Below are 14,861 nucleotides of genomic sequence, written 5' to 3' on the forward strand. Positions count from 1 at the left end.
CACCATCTTGATGCGCCACATGTCATAAATGTGTGGTTAAGATTTGGATCTAGGGATCTATTATAAGCATTGGGATCTATATGATCCCATTCCTATATATATATATATATATATATATAAAGATTTAGGATTAAGATTAGATTTGGGGTGTGTAAATTTTTGTGTGGGCCCAACTTAATATAGGTGATCTGTTGGATGATCATTTTATTTCACTTTTTATTATTTTAGCTCAAATTTAAAGTTAGGATTACTTTTGAGATATATGTTGTTTCTAGAAAATAAATTATCAAGATTAGTTCTCATTTCTCATTTTAATAGACATTTTTATTATAATATCTTCCTATATATATGCGCGCCAAAATTGGCATAGGAAAAACAAATAAATAGGAGCATCTAACAATTGCGTAACATTAGCTTAGATCTAGATCTATGGTGTATCCCAGCTCCTATTTCTGTGCTTATGAGTGGCGAATCTTCAATCAATTGAACACTCAAACTCAATTGCTACCCAAAATGTGGTGAAATTCACATCAAATTGTTTCTAAGGTGTTTGATTCGAATAGTCGAATTGTACCACCGCCAACTCATCCGGACTCTTATCTCGTATTTATTCATCGCCATAATCTCTCTTGCTAACTAATCAAGCTTCTCTATTCATTAAGTACTATTTACTATTTACTAGATGGAGCTGCCAAAAAATTGACTCAAGTGATTTATCAAATGCTACCTCCAAATTTCTATGCCCTGCGACTATGTCTATAAGGCCATCCGCGTTGACCTACGACTTTGATTTTTTCCACATTTGTCTTACCACCACTCATTATTAGTCATTACTCCAACTCACCTAACTTCATCTTTCCAGAAAAAGAAAAGAAAAAGAAAAGAAAAGAAAAACTGTATATATATATACATATACACATTAACTGTTCTGAATTCTTGCAGCTTCATTTGTATATTAATTCTTTATAGTCCAAATGTCAACTCCCAATTCCCTAATTCAAATCCTCATCTTCTGCAACTTCTTCTTGATATCTCAATCCACAGACACAAATACAAACTTCACCTTCCATGGATTCAATGATACCAATCTCGATCTTCAAGGAGCAACTATAACAAAACCAAGCGGCGCACTAAGGCTGACCAACACCTCAAATTTCGTTATAGGTCATGCATTCTATCCATTCCCAATCCCTCTCTTCAACTTCTCCTTCACCACACAATTCATCTTCCAAATCAATCCGGCCTCAACCGCCAACCGCGGCGGCTACGGCCTAGCCTTCACACTGTCGCCGTCGCCGGGGTTCCCCGGCGCAGCCGCCGGGCAGTTAATGGGAGTTTTCAACGAATCCAACGACGGAAACTCCTCAAACCATGTTTTCATGGTGGAGTTCGACACGGTTAATGGGTACAACGAGAAGTCGGATTCAGATGGGAATCACGTCGCAATCAACCTCAACGGGATGAATTCCATCATCTTCCAAACCGGCCTCGTATCTTCCAGAAGGTTCTAGAGATAACGAGGAGGAAGTTTACTTGCAGAATCACGGCCCGGTTCAGGCATGGATTGACTATGATGGAATCGTCAAACATGTTAATGTAACAGTTGCTCCTTTAGGAGTTGACAAACCAAATAAGCCTTTGTTGTCTCTGGATTTGGATGAGGAATCAGATGTTCTGTTGCCCAACATGTATGCAGGATTCTCTGCTGCAACTGGGGAGAAATCCAGCTCTCATTACATCCTAGGATGGAGTTTTTGTCTCAATGGGATTGCTAATCAGCTCAATGCATCTCTGCTTCCAACCGTGAAGGTTGTGAAAGCATCATCTTCGAATAGTAGTAAAGTCAGAACTGCACTCATTGCTACATTTTCTGTTGTGCTCGTCGTCTTGGTAGTGTTCTTGATCGCCATGATCTTTTACCGGAGAGCGATGAGGTTTGATATTTTGGAGGATTGGGAGGTTGATGCGCCTCATAGGTTCCGGTATAAGGTGCTTTACACTGCGACTAAAGGGTTTAGAGAGAGTGAGAAAATCGGAGAGGGGGGATTTGGAGCTGTTTATAGAGGTGTTTTGCCAACTACAGGAGGTGAGATTGCAGTGAAGAAGATCATGTCCAATAACTCATTAAAAGGTATGAGGGAATTCGCAGCAGAAATCGAGAGTTTGGGGAAATTAAGGCAGAAGAACTTAGTCAATCTTCAAGGATGGTGCAAGTACAAGAATGAGCTTCTTATAGTCTATGACTATGTCCCAAATGGAAGCCTTGATTCTCTGCTTTTCAACTCTAGCACTGTGTTGAGTTGGGAGCAGAGGTTCAACATCATCAAAGGCGTCGCGTCTGGGCTGCTCTACCTGCATGAGGAATGGGAGCAGGTGGTGATCCATCGTGATGTGAAGTCGAGCAATGTATTGATAGACCGCGATATGAATCCAAGATTAGGGGATTTTGGGCTTGCGAGGTTGTACGATCATGGGAAAAACTCACACACAACGAACGTTGTGGGCACCATAGGCTACATTGCTCCTGAGCTGTACAAGAACAGGGCAGGCCTCAACAAGCACAGATGTGTTTGCTTATGGGATTCTGCTTACTTGAGATCGCGTGTGGGCGAGCTGCAGTCATGTGTGAATCTCATCGGAACGTGATCTTGGTGGATTGGGTGGTGGAGTGCATGCAGATGAGGAACATCTTCGAGGCAGTTGATGCTAAGCTGAATTCAGCTTATGTGGTTGAAGAGATGGAGTTAGTCTTGGGATTAGGCCTTCTTTGCTCACATCCCAAGGCGGAATCGAGGCCGACGATGAGGCAGGTGACGAAATATTTGAATGGAGATGAGGTTCTGCCATTGTTTGAGAGATTGAGCTCAGCTGGTTCAAGAAGAGCTGATGAAGTGACAGCAAGATTGTTGGAATTGGGATTGAGTGATAGGTATAGTAATACTACTTTCAACTACGTCTTATTATCATTCAAAATCGATTTCAGGTAGGGGCAATGTCCACCACTTCTTTTGGCTCTGGTAGATGAAGATTTGAGCTGAGTAATCTTTAGTGTAGGTTTTAGTTTGATCAAGAATTTGTTGGCATATCTGATCATACTGCTATATTTTTTTCAATGTGTAATTTATAATTCTTGACCATCATAGAGGGTGCATTAATTCGGTATAATTTATAGCATCTTGCACACTTGCAATGTACTACCGGAACGCCATAACAACACCTTAAATTTAAACCCCCATAAATTGAATCAAACCGACCGATTATCACCGAAGATGCACCAAGTTTTATTACCAAGAAAATGCACAAAAATGAACTCAAAATTGCAATTTATAGTCCACGCCACAGAAAAGCAAAATGCTAACTCTTAAATGAACTTTCACCTTTTCATGAAAAATACTAACTACATTAACAGGTCAATGAAGCATGGTGTACACAACGCATACCAGATGCAAAATTTCGCCATAAACCGCCGATGAATGAAACAATTTCATCATTTTAGTCCCTTTCATTCCGCCATTCACATGACTCGAGCAAACATAACCTCATTCTTGTGAGGACACTGACAAATATGGCCTTACCAAATCAAAAAGATAAAAGAGGGAGCACAATTGCATAAGCAACAGTAGCAATGTAGGAAAATGCTTAGCTACGATCAGAAAATGCTCGCCTTATCATCTCTTGGGCCCATGTAGCTGTTGATTTCAGTTGTTCATCATCTGTCTGAAGGCACTCAGATAACAAATTTGAGCAAAATTTAGTATCTTTGAACAGCATTTTTACATTCGAGCCAAGTGCATCTGCTAGGTCGCCCTGAACTGCCACTGCTGCCTTAGTCACATGAGCATCCCTGAGCAGCAGAGTCACATAAGAACACATTGTAAGAATGTATAGAATGAAAGAATAAGCAAAGCAAACAATTAAGAAAATGTAAATAGAATGATCGTAATACCTCTGTTCATCTTTTGCAACCAATTCAACAAACTGCAGGAGATGAGGGGCATGAGGTAACATAAGGTCAGCTTTGGAATTTTTGAATCCTTGAAGAATTCCAGAATAAGCCTCCAAAATACTGCGCCTAAGATGGTTGCCATAGTCTACCATCTCCTCATCATTATAGTCCATCTGTGCGCACACTTCTGATGCACTTTCCATCATCGGCAAAGCAAAACCAATGTACTTCTCAAAGTGTTCACCAATTGCAAGAGCAATGTCACCAAAGCAGGAGAATATGGGAGGTTTAACCGAGCGGTGGAGTTCACCACTTGACAAATCCTTGAGGAGGTGTGTCATGATCCCATCACAATATGGTAAGATCTTGTCGTCCAAAGCACGACAAATGTCACCAACCACCCCAACTGAAATGGCACAAACCTGATGCTCCTCAAAATTTTGCAAACCCATTTCTAGGTACTTGTAGAACTCTTTCATATACATTTCAAAACGTGGTCCAGTGGCATAGGCAAGAGCTCCAATAGCCAACATTGCTTCTTCATGAACAGTAGTACTACGACAAGCAAAAACACTTAGGAAAAGTACCATGATCTGGTCTGCCACCTGCATAATTATAGGCTTAGTTTCCTCAGCACTGCTTAGTTTTTGAATAATAACCTGAAGCACGCCACACAGAGAGGCTTGTAAATCTCCTTGCTTTTCCCTGTCATCAGATGATACTATCTGAAGACGTAGAGTTTGTTCCAACTTCGTCATGATAGCAGGGAGAAGTTTGACAATTATCTCAGATGTCTCTGAAAGGTTTGAACACCGAACAACCTCATTCAGGGTTTCATAAGCAGAAGATCTGAGTTTAGAGTCACTGCCGTCTGTTCGCTCGGTAGTGGCAATTAAACTACTCAAGATATCTGGAAGGTAAGGTGTGAGCAGGGAAGAGCTTGGCCCAGCATCCTCATATCCCTGAGCAAGGAAATAGATAGCTCCACAAACCTTTTCCGAGACATTTGGAGCATCTTTTAAACTACCCAATAAGACTCCCAAAATCTTCTGGAGGTTAGCCGGAGTAATCACAGAGAAACCAGTAGCTGGTGAGTGTAGCAATTCAAAGATACGACTAAGGGTCCATGCAGTGGTATCTTTTACATGGATGTTCTCATCATTCATTAAATTGAGCAGAAAATCCAAACCAGCATTTACCATTGGAGATAACTTCTCAATGCTTGGACCTTCAAGGATTGAACCAAATGCATAAGTAGCTGCCTCACGGGACCGCCAATCAGTCTTTGATATATTGGCCTCTACAAAAGGCATCACCAGAGGAACAACAGCATCCCCAACAGTCTTAGCAACGAGACAGAGACATGTACCACCAGCCATAGCTAGATTCCAAGTTCCATCATCCTGATCTTGGTCCTCATCCTGCTTAAGTAGAGTTTCAAGAAGCAGAGGAACTAAAGTCTGAAGAGCCTTTTCAATAAAGCGTGAGTGCTCCACGCTTGAATCCCCAATTTCAGGGACCTCGTAGTCTTGAATCTCTAATTCTTCATCACAAATAGAGCTCCAAAACTCTACTGCTTGAAGGGCAACAGCCTCCTCATCTCCTTTGACTGCATTAGATGTAAGCTCAAAGATCCTTTGCATGTAAGGTGCAAGCACCTCGTAGTATGTAGAGGCGATGGAAACAAGACACTCAAAAGCAGCCTGTCTGATCACTACCTCTTTTGCCAAGGCAGCATCACAGATAACCTTCATTATATAGTTCCTCTCCATTTCATTGTTAAAATTTGTGCGAGCAAATTCAAGGGCATTATACAAAGCTTTAGTGGCAGCCAATCGAACTTCAGGGTTCAGCTCAGCTATATTCATACCTTGAACAACAGCTGTCAAAATTGCATTCACTTCATCTTGCACAAGATCTTCATCAGAAATTACCTCACATACGTAACCAAGTGTTTCTAGGGTAGCCTGTCTCAAGGGTGGGGATCCATCTGGTCTAGTCATGTTGGCAAGGAGTGAACCAACAAGTTCGGGCCACTCCTTTCGGGGGATTTCTATTGAAGCTATCTCAGCAACAACCTGTGCAGCAGTATGGCTGGCCTCACGAAAAGTAGATCCAAGGGTGTTCAAGAGAGAGTTCTTTATTTGGGATTTAAAAGAAATGTCAATTTGAACCCATAGTTGCACAGGCTGTTCTTTTGTTGCAGAATCTTTAGCACCCAAGTCGTTCTTAAGGACAATACCAGCAAGTCTACGAGTCTCAATAGGCTTTCCATCATTAGAGAGCTCAACAGACAATGACAAAAGATATTGTGGCAAGTTTTCCTCCCGAAACTTACAGAGTATAGCCTCTGCTTCCTTTCGGACCTTTGCCTCTGGTGATTGAGCAGCTAATAGATACTGGGTAATATCAAATGACATTTTTCCTATGCAAGAAAGAAATATTCAGGATAAACCACTCAATAATTTTATGATTAAATGTAGATAATCAGAACCCTCCAGTGTAGAATAAGTATAAAACATCATCAGTATGAAAAAAATATAAATGAAAAAAGTTGATCACAAATAAAGTTAATGATTATTAAGATGATATAGAGTAAAAGGCCCATCACCACAATGATAGGCCTATAATACTTTTGAACTCAACAGACCAACCTAAGCAGCACTAATAACCCAAAATCATTACCAACACCATGCACCGAAAATCACGAAATAAGATGTCTTATTCAATCATATGAAATTACACTGTAGCTTTCTGAATTTTTGCTAACAATTCATAAGCACGACCCAGCTCAAAACTTTTTACCGTAACTTCAAGTACATCAACAAACAGATCCTAAGACTAGATTCCACTAAACAACCTATAAAGCATCAACCCGCAATTTAAATCGAAATAATAATCCCAAAAGAATAGATAAGCTAACTCCAAAGATCCATTCATCAGATCCTATAACCTATTACCTAAACGAATACACCAAAAACAACTCGAAAAATCAACTCAATGCGGAAACATATAAATCTAAATAACAGGAAACAAAGAAAAACAACTTACCTTAATTATAACTAGGAATCGCAGCCGCAGCAGCTAGGTTTTTCCCTTCTGCACTCCTCCTTCTAAAGCCCTCGGAGTTTAACTCTATACTTGTTTTCTTATGCTTCTACAATTCTATAAATACAGAAATTATACGAATTTTAGTAAGGGAAAACACGGATGTCTGTATAGAGTATGAGAGAGAAAGAGGGAACTGATTTCGAATGGAGGGAATAAGCGGGAGTAAGGGTTAGGAATTGCTTATAATAGTGACTGAGTTAACGGGCAGCAACTCTGGCTGCCCGCGATGCCCGGACCGCTGACATCCGAAACCCTAAATTCCTTTTTCTCACTTTTGCTTTGGGGATTTAAAATAGGGGTTATTGCTGGAAAATTTATAATTTGTCAATTTTTTTTAGTTTATAAATGATCTTATAATTTGATTAGTGAATATAACTTTTTTTTCATACAGTCGCAATTATAATATGATTTCATAATTTGATTAGAAATGTTAATTTTTAATTTAATCGCAATTATAACATGATCTTTTAATTTGACCAGAAAATACACCACGTTTCAATCCTAATATTTTAAATTATTTACTTGACCAATTCATTTATTATTTAGTCATAATTCATTCTATATGTATAATGATATTTATTTCACTATATATTTGTGATTATTTTACATATGTATTACTAATATTTATGGTAAATTCATATTAAATTGTTATGTGCTCCATAATTTATAATTTATTGTTAATTGATTGATTTATTTTTATAAAGATTTTGTTACATGATTAATTATTTTATATTAATTGTTTCATTATATATATATATATATATATATATATCTACGTTTTCAACACACAAATGCATATATATGATATTATTTTAATATTCTATTAATATATTACATATATAATAAGTATTTATCTATTTAAATTGATGAATTTATAAAATATTTGGACCAATAAATAATTAGGTACATATGTAATAGGAACTATGTTAAAAAATAAATAATATTATATATTATTTACAGAAACAATGTAGTCAAATGGTCATAATGAAGATTGAAAATCAATTTTTGGCCTCTAATCTTAAAACATCAAAATATGCCCATTAATTAGATGGTATGCCTAATTTGCCCTTTTTACTCGGCCGATGGGGTGATTACGCGGCCGGTGGAAGCTTATGGTGAGTTGCACGCTCGCGGGGAAAAGCCAGCGCCCGCTGTGCGTATGGCACTTATGGCACTAATAGTGTCATAAGTGCCATACGCATCATTTTATTAATTGGTTTTATTTTGGATTTTCGTTGGCACTTATGGCACTATTAGTGCCATAAGTGTCCAAAAGAACCATTTTAAACACTTCCCCGTCGTGCCAAAATGACCATTTTACTTGGTTTTATTTTGAATTTCCCTTGGTACTTATGGCACTAATAATGCCATAAGTGTCTAACCCGACCCGGCAAGCGACCCGCGCGCCTGATCCTACCCGGTCCGCCTCATTAAGGGTAAAAACGTCCAAATCAATAAAAATTGCCAAATTTTATGTTTTTTCAATGTGTGGTCATAAATTGTGTTTTATGTTTCATTTTGGCTACTTCAAAATTTTACTCTTATTTACATATATGAAATAAATATGAAACGTAATTTTTTTGAACTATATATGTCATCAAATATAGAAGTATAATCATCAAATATATATGTATACATATAGTATATTGTGTGATGAAAAGAAAATTTAAAATATTTAATGTTAAATTTTAATATTATTATACTAAATTATAAGGTCATGTTATAATTGCGATTAACTTGAAAAATGGTGTATTTTCTGGTCAAATTATAAGGCCATGTTATAAACCAAATGATTGGCAAACTATGGGTATTTTTTGGCAATAATCCCTTTAAAATATGGGTAAATTTCGTATTAAACTCCAAACGATATCCGTATCTCGAATTATAAGAAATATTTTTAAAAAAATTTAATTATTATATTTGTGTCAAAAACATCTCCGATCATTTTTTAATCTCCGGAATCATGACGTAATTCGTCGGATGTCACCTATAATTTATATTTTATTATAACTAGTATACCACCTGTGCGATGCACATGAACTATTGTGATACTTCGCATAATATATACGAAACACTTTATAGTTGTTAATTTAAACTAATAATAATAAATTTTAAGCTCCTAAATTGAGAACTTCTGGAGAGCCGACATTATGAGTCTCCTATGAAGATATGGCACTGCCGCAACCAACTTGCCATTGAGAACATTCCCTTTCACCATCACTATGTGTTTAACTTTGTCTGTGTCGCTTTCAGGGATATGGATGGTAATTTCTCAAAGCTTGGCAACGTCTCAAGTTCTTGGGGTGACTATATTATCACTAGGAATCTTAGTGTCGCTTCGAGAGTTGCGCCCCATCCGGAGGTGATCAACGTGCATTGGTGGTCTCCCGTCAATTCGTGGATTAAAGCCAACACCGATGGTTCAGCTGTCGGGGCCCCAGGTGCCATTGTCGCGGCTGCTGTCTTTCGGGACAAATGGTTCCATGTTCGGGGTTGCTTTCACATCAAATGAGGCAATGGTTTTGCTTTTGAGGCGGAGCTTCTCGCAGTCATCACTATCATCTCCATTGCGCATTCGCAGGGTTGGAACCAACTTTGGATCGAGGTAGATTCCAGCTATGTTACCAGGTTGCTTGGTACCAAATCGTGCGATGTCACTTGGCGTTTCATAGCGCTCTGGAAACGCATAGTTCTCCTTCTTTGGGATTTCCAGTTTCGCGTCTCACACATCTACAGGGAGGGTAACATGGTCGCTGATATCATGGCTAATAATTCTCGGGAAGAAGAATGGTGGCCTTTCACTATTGATCCCATGAAGAAGGTTGTGGCTTTAGACATGGCCTCTCACAGTTTAATCCGCCTGAAATGAGTTTTGGTATTTGCTTCTGGCTTCGATTTCTGCCCTTTTTGGGTTTCGCCATGGCTCTGTCTCTCTCTGCAAGGACCTTTTTTCTGTTATTTATTGCCATGCACCCAGCTACGACGTGGAGAGCTTTTTTTAGCCTTATTCTCGAACAGTTGGGGCGCAGTATCGGTGCTCGGCTGAGGAGCCTTGCGTCCCCCCCTTTTGCAACTTGGGTCCCCCATTATCCTTTGCACCTCTTGGTTAGCTGTCTACTGGACTTGTATCTTGAAGAGCGGCATTTTGGGGTGCGAGCTCCTCACCGTGTATTTTTGTCGAGAAGATGGTGCACGGTTTTTGCTCTGGTTTGGGTTCTCATGGCGTGATGAGCGTTTATCTATGAGGCGGTACCGGTACGTCATTTTCAAGTGTTGGGGCGACGGGCACCAGCCTATCTCTACCTGCGAGTTCTTTTTGCGTGCTTATTTTTGGGAGATTGCGTCGTTCTCGACTGCTCATGTGTTTGATTATTTCAGTAGTTCTTGGATTAGTGCTTGTGGTTTGGTTTGCTGGAGTGACTTTGAATCATTTTTCAACTTTCGGGTGCGCTCGAAGCTTGGATCCGGGAGGACGGACTCCATGTTTGGTTGAGTGATCGGTCCTCTTTTCGGCCGGATCACTTCTCCACACATGGGAATGACAGTGTGGTGGTGGTTGTTCAGCCTTCTCCTCCGCCGATTGCCGCAGATCTTGCTCTCTGTTTTGTGCAGTGCATCGGTTGCTTTGGTTTCTGAATGTTGGTGTTCTATTTTTTCCTTATTTTTTAGCTCTTCGGCATTAGTAAGATTCGCGTTGCTTTGGGGCGATGGTCAGGCCAGATTTCAAGCAGCAGCACTATCTTTCTTTTGCCTTGTGATTTATGCCTAATTGTTCTTATTTTGGGGGTTTGATTGTGCTAAGTCTGAGTTAATTGTTCTGGAATTTGGTGCGTTTATGAGTCTGTTTGATACTTTGTAGGAGATTATGATAAAATAGGAGGAAGAATGCTATGTTGGAGATTTGGATCAGAAATTGCTTATTTGGGCTCAAAGTGGTGCCCAGCGCTGATAATTAGGGCTGTAAACGAGCCCAGCCGAGCCGAATACTAGCAGGCCCGAGCTCGGCTCGTTTAAATATTCGGGTGTTCGAGCTCGGCTCGAGCTCGATTCGAGCTTTTATCTTGATGATCGAGCTCGGCTCGTCATCTACTTACTAAGCTCGGGCTCGGTTCGAGTTCGGCTCGGGTGATGCTAGATAATATCGAATTCGAGCTTGAGCTCGAGTTCGGCTCGTTAGATGTTCGTATATATGGTGTTCAAGCTCGAATTTGTTATAAATTTAACAAAATTTTCTTAATTCATATGTTACACGAGTTCGAGTTCGAGTTCGACTCGTTTAAGGCTCGTGTACTAACTCGATTGAAGGCTCGACTGAAGGTTCGTGAACAGGCTCGCGAACATGTTCGCGACCAATCGAATTCGAACATGTTCGCGAGCTCAACGAGCCGAGCACTGTCAGGCTCGAGCTCGGCTCGATAAAAATTTTGAGCTCAAAATTGGGCTCGAGCTCGGCTCGTTTATTATCGAATCAAGTTCTGAACGAGCTTTTTTCTAGCCGAATCTCGAATAGCTTGCGAATAGCTCTGTTCATTTACAGCCCTACTGATAATCACTCGCCAGCGCTGACAAGGACGCAGCGCTGGCAATCCCTCGCCAGCGCTGACAACACTCCCCAGAGCGGTCAAGGCAGCCAGAGCTGGCCAAACTCGACAGCGCTGAATTTCATTCGCCAGAGTAGAATTCCAGAGTTGACCAAAACTCGCCAGAGTTGACCAAAACTCGCCAGAGCTGACCAAAACTCGCCAGAGCTGACCAAAACTCGCCAGAGCTGCCAAGCTGCCTACGTTTCCAGAGCTCACCGTATCCAGAGCTGACCATTTCCAGAGCTCACCGTATCCAGAGCTGACCATAGCCAGAGGTGACCGCATCCAGAGCTGACAATCCCTAGCCAGAGCTGGCAATCACAGTGTCCAGAGCTGGCAATCACGCGCAAGGCCGCCAGCACTGCTCCAGAGCTGGCAATCACTCGCCAGCGCTGCCGTGACTTGCCGAGCACTCTTTCCCAACCTGCACTCTCCTGTACGCGCACGACTCTATCTTTTAAGCCCAGATTTGATGGGCCCTCTTTATTGACTTTAGGGTTGATGAAAGGCAGTCTATAAAAAGGGCTTAACTACGCTTAATCATGATCATCTCAGCCTCCGGCACCAAAACAGTTTAGGGTTTTTATAGTTTTCTAAGTTCTTTGAGTTTTTTGAGATTTTGTTCTAGTTAGCGTTCAATTTCCGTTTTGCTTTAATTTTCCGTTTCGAAGTTGTGATCAGTGACAGTGATTACGTTCTCCCAACGTTATTGGTATTTCTTATTTACGTTAATTTCTTTGAATCTGCATGCATCAGGTTTCGCTTTCAATTTGCAATTTCGTTTCTGTCAAATTAGATTAGAAGTTTTTATTTACAGTTATTTAAATTCTTAGCATAGTAGCTTTTAATTCTTAGTAGCCTTTACTTTATCGCTTTTAATTCTGCCTAGGGTTTAGTAATTTATTTCTGCGTAAGTATTTGTGTTTTGTTCTTTTCTGCCTAGTTATTTTTTAGTTTAGTTTTAAGTTCAGTTTTCAATTACAAGTCTTAGTTTAATTATAATAATCAAACATTAAACTTTACTGCTTTCGTTGTGATACAATTAGGAGCCCTGTTGAATCTTCCTTGAGAGACGACTTAGGTTAGCTTACACACTACAATAGATCTCGTTCGATTGCGAGTCAATCTAGCATAGTGTTTAGGTTGAGTCACCTTACTTCTTGAGCAAGGTGACGCGGGCGATGATTAGTTTGAAGCTCTCGTACATGTTGCTCTTTTCCTTTTGGCTTTCGTTGTCCTCTTTGTATAGACAAACACTATTTTTCCTCTTTAAGGGTTTTCCACTAGGTTTTCTTTAAAGAGGTTTTTATGAGGCTCGACCCTTAGTATGTTTTCCTGTGCTCATAAGGGTTCTAGGTTTTTTCTTTTTTCTTTCTCTTTTATATATTGCTGCAATTTCATCATCTTAAGAAAGTATATTTATTATATTTAGTATAATCAATGTCACGAGCCTTATTATAGTAAATTGGTGGTTATTTTATAAAGGGTTAAGGTGTATATGCACCCCTAAGGTAAACACCCTTAGAGCGTATACCCCCTCCCTACTCGACATTGGATCAAATAAGCCCTTGAAGTTCAAAAATTTATGCAATTAACCCCACGTGATAGACGACGTCTTCCATCCGTTAGTTCTTAATTTTTATTTTATTTGTTGATAAAAACCCTAGATATAGCTATACATTGTGTATAATCGGGAGAGAGAGAGAGAGAGAGAGAGAGAGAGAGAAAGAGAGATCTGCGAGGGAATGTAGAGAAATGATGAGAATTGAGGTTTCTAACCCCCAATTGGGTAGAGGAAGGTCGAAGAAACCACTCACCAGCGGCAGAAGCTGCCACCACAAACACGTGGAAGACGGGTGAGCTCGCCGTCATCCACCGCCATACTTTACATTTTTCTTTGTCTCTATCTCTATCTTTCACATTAAAAAAATACTAGCAATTAGCAAAAGTCTTTTTTTCACTCTCTCGAATCAACCATCGAACAACGGCGACCATGGGATCGGAAGAAAAATAAAGTGTGCTACATGGAAAATACGAATTGGGCTGGCTGCTTGGGCACAGAATGTTCAGAAAGGTGTATATGGCAAGAAATTTGCAGACAAACAAGAGTGTGGCGATGAAGATGGTGGGGAAGAAAAAGGTGATCCGAGTGGGGATGATGGAGCAGGTGAAGCGCGAGATCTTGGTCATAAAGCTGGTGCACCACCCCAACATCGTTGAGCTCCACGAGGTCCTGGCGAGCAAGACCAATATCTACTTCGCCATAGAGCTAGTCCGCGGTAGCGAGCTCTTCGCCAGAATCTCTTGTGGCCGCCTGCGCGAGGACGTTGCCTGGAGCTAATTCCAGAAGTTGATATCAGCCATCGACTTCTGCCATAGTCGCGGCATCTACCATCGCGATCTAAAGCCGGAGAACCTCCTCCTCGACGACTAGGGGAATCTCAAGGTGACAGATTTTGGGCTGAGCGAGCTGCCAGATCACCTCCGGTAGGATGGCCTGTTGTACACCATGTGCGGAACGCCGGCCTACATGGCGCCAGAGGAGATCGGAAAGAAGGGATACGATGGCGCCAAGGCCGATATCTGGTTGTGCGACGTCATGCTCTACGTGTTCCTCGCTGATTACCTACCGTTCCAAAACGACAACATTATCTCTCGGTATCGAAAGATCTACAGGGGCGATTTCAAATGCCCGTTGTGGCTATCGCCAGAGCCACGGAAGCTGATCAGCAGAATGTTGGAGCCGAATCTGAGTGCGGGAATCAGCATCGTGAAGATCATGAGCTCGTCGTGGTTCAGGAAATCAATGCCGGTAGATAAAGAGAGGAGAAAAAAGGCCCCACATTCGAAAAAAAAAAGGTCAAGTACCACTTCCCCCCCCCCCATTTGATACCCATATCGCCTTTAATACCCTGGAGTCAGGGTTGGCGCTATTTACTACCTTAACGTGTCAAAACTAAAGTAAATCGTCCCCCACGTTTTAACAATGCTTAGGGCTAGGAAAATATACTGAAAACTCAGTATACCAGTCATACCGTACCGAAAAATATTGTAAAATACCGAACTTAAGGTATACCGAATTTTTCGGTAAGGTATGATACCGTATCAAAGATTTACGATAAGGTAAATGTATGAATTTTCCAGATACCGGGGTATACCGACATATACCGATACCAAGGTATATACCGAAAAAATCAATAAATACCGTATTAAAAGTATAT

General features: G+C 40.6%; 2 protein-coding genes and 1 pseudogene across 3 annotated transcripts; 2 read left to right on the forward strand and 1 right to left on the reverse strand.

Annotated features, from left to right (window-relative positions):
- The first annotated feature begins 901 nt into the window (after positions 1 to 901).
- On the forward strand, positions 902 to 3,140 carry LOC131016477 (lectin-domain containing receptor kinase VI.4-like). The gene is given in 4 exon segments (XM_057945179.1): positions 902 to 1,469; positions 1,471 to 2,541; positions 2,543 to 2,587; positions 2,589 to 3,140. Coding segments are annotated over 4 exon segments (2,010 nt in total). The 5' UTR covers positions 902 to 974; the 3' UTR covers positions 2,988 to 3,140.
- Positions 3,141 to 3,361: 221 nt separating this feature from the next.
- LOC131016476 (importin subunit beta-1-like) lies at positions 3,362 to 7,351 on the reverse strand. 2 transcript variants are annotated; one of them, XM_057945178.1, is made up of 3 exons: positions 6,998 to 7,351; positions 3,947 to 6,371; positions 3,362 to 3,844 (listed from the first exon to the last, which is right to left on the reverse strand). In XM_057945178.1, the coding sequence occupies exons 2-3, from the start codon at positions 6,364 to 6,366 to the stop codon at positions 3,640 to 3,642; spliced, it is 2,625 nt and encodes an 874-aa protein (XP_057801161.1). In that variant the 5' UTR covers positions 6,367 to 6,371; positions 6,998 to 7,351; the 3' UTR covers positions 3,362 to 3,639. The 2 variants fall into 2 exon arrangements, with proteins under 2 accessions (XP_057801161.1, XP_057801159.1); XM_057945176.1 differs by having other exon boundaries at positions 3,362 to 6,371; positions 6,998 to 7,326.
- Positions 7,352 to 13,633: 6,282 nt separating this feature from the next.
- Positions 13,634 to 14,530, forward strand: LOC131018710 (CBL-interacting serine/threonine-protein kinase 6-like; annotated as a pseudogene).
- Positions 14,531 to 14,861: the final 331 nt, after the last annotated feature.

Source organism: Salvia miltiorrhiza, chromosome 3 (genome assembly GCF_028751815.1).
Source record: "Salvia miltiorrhiza cultivar Shanhuang (shh) chromosome 3, IMPLAD_Smil_shh, whole genome shotgun sequence".
Classification (NCBI taxonomy): domain Eukaryota; kingdom Viridiplantae; phylum Streptophyta; class Magnoliopsida; order Lamiales; family Lamiaceae; genus Salvia; species Salvia miltiorrhiza.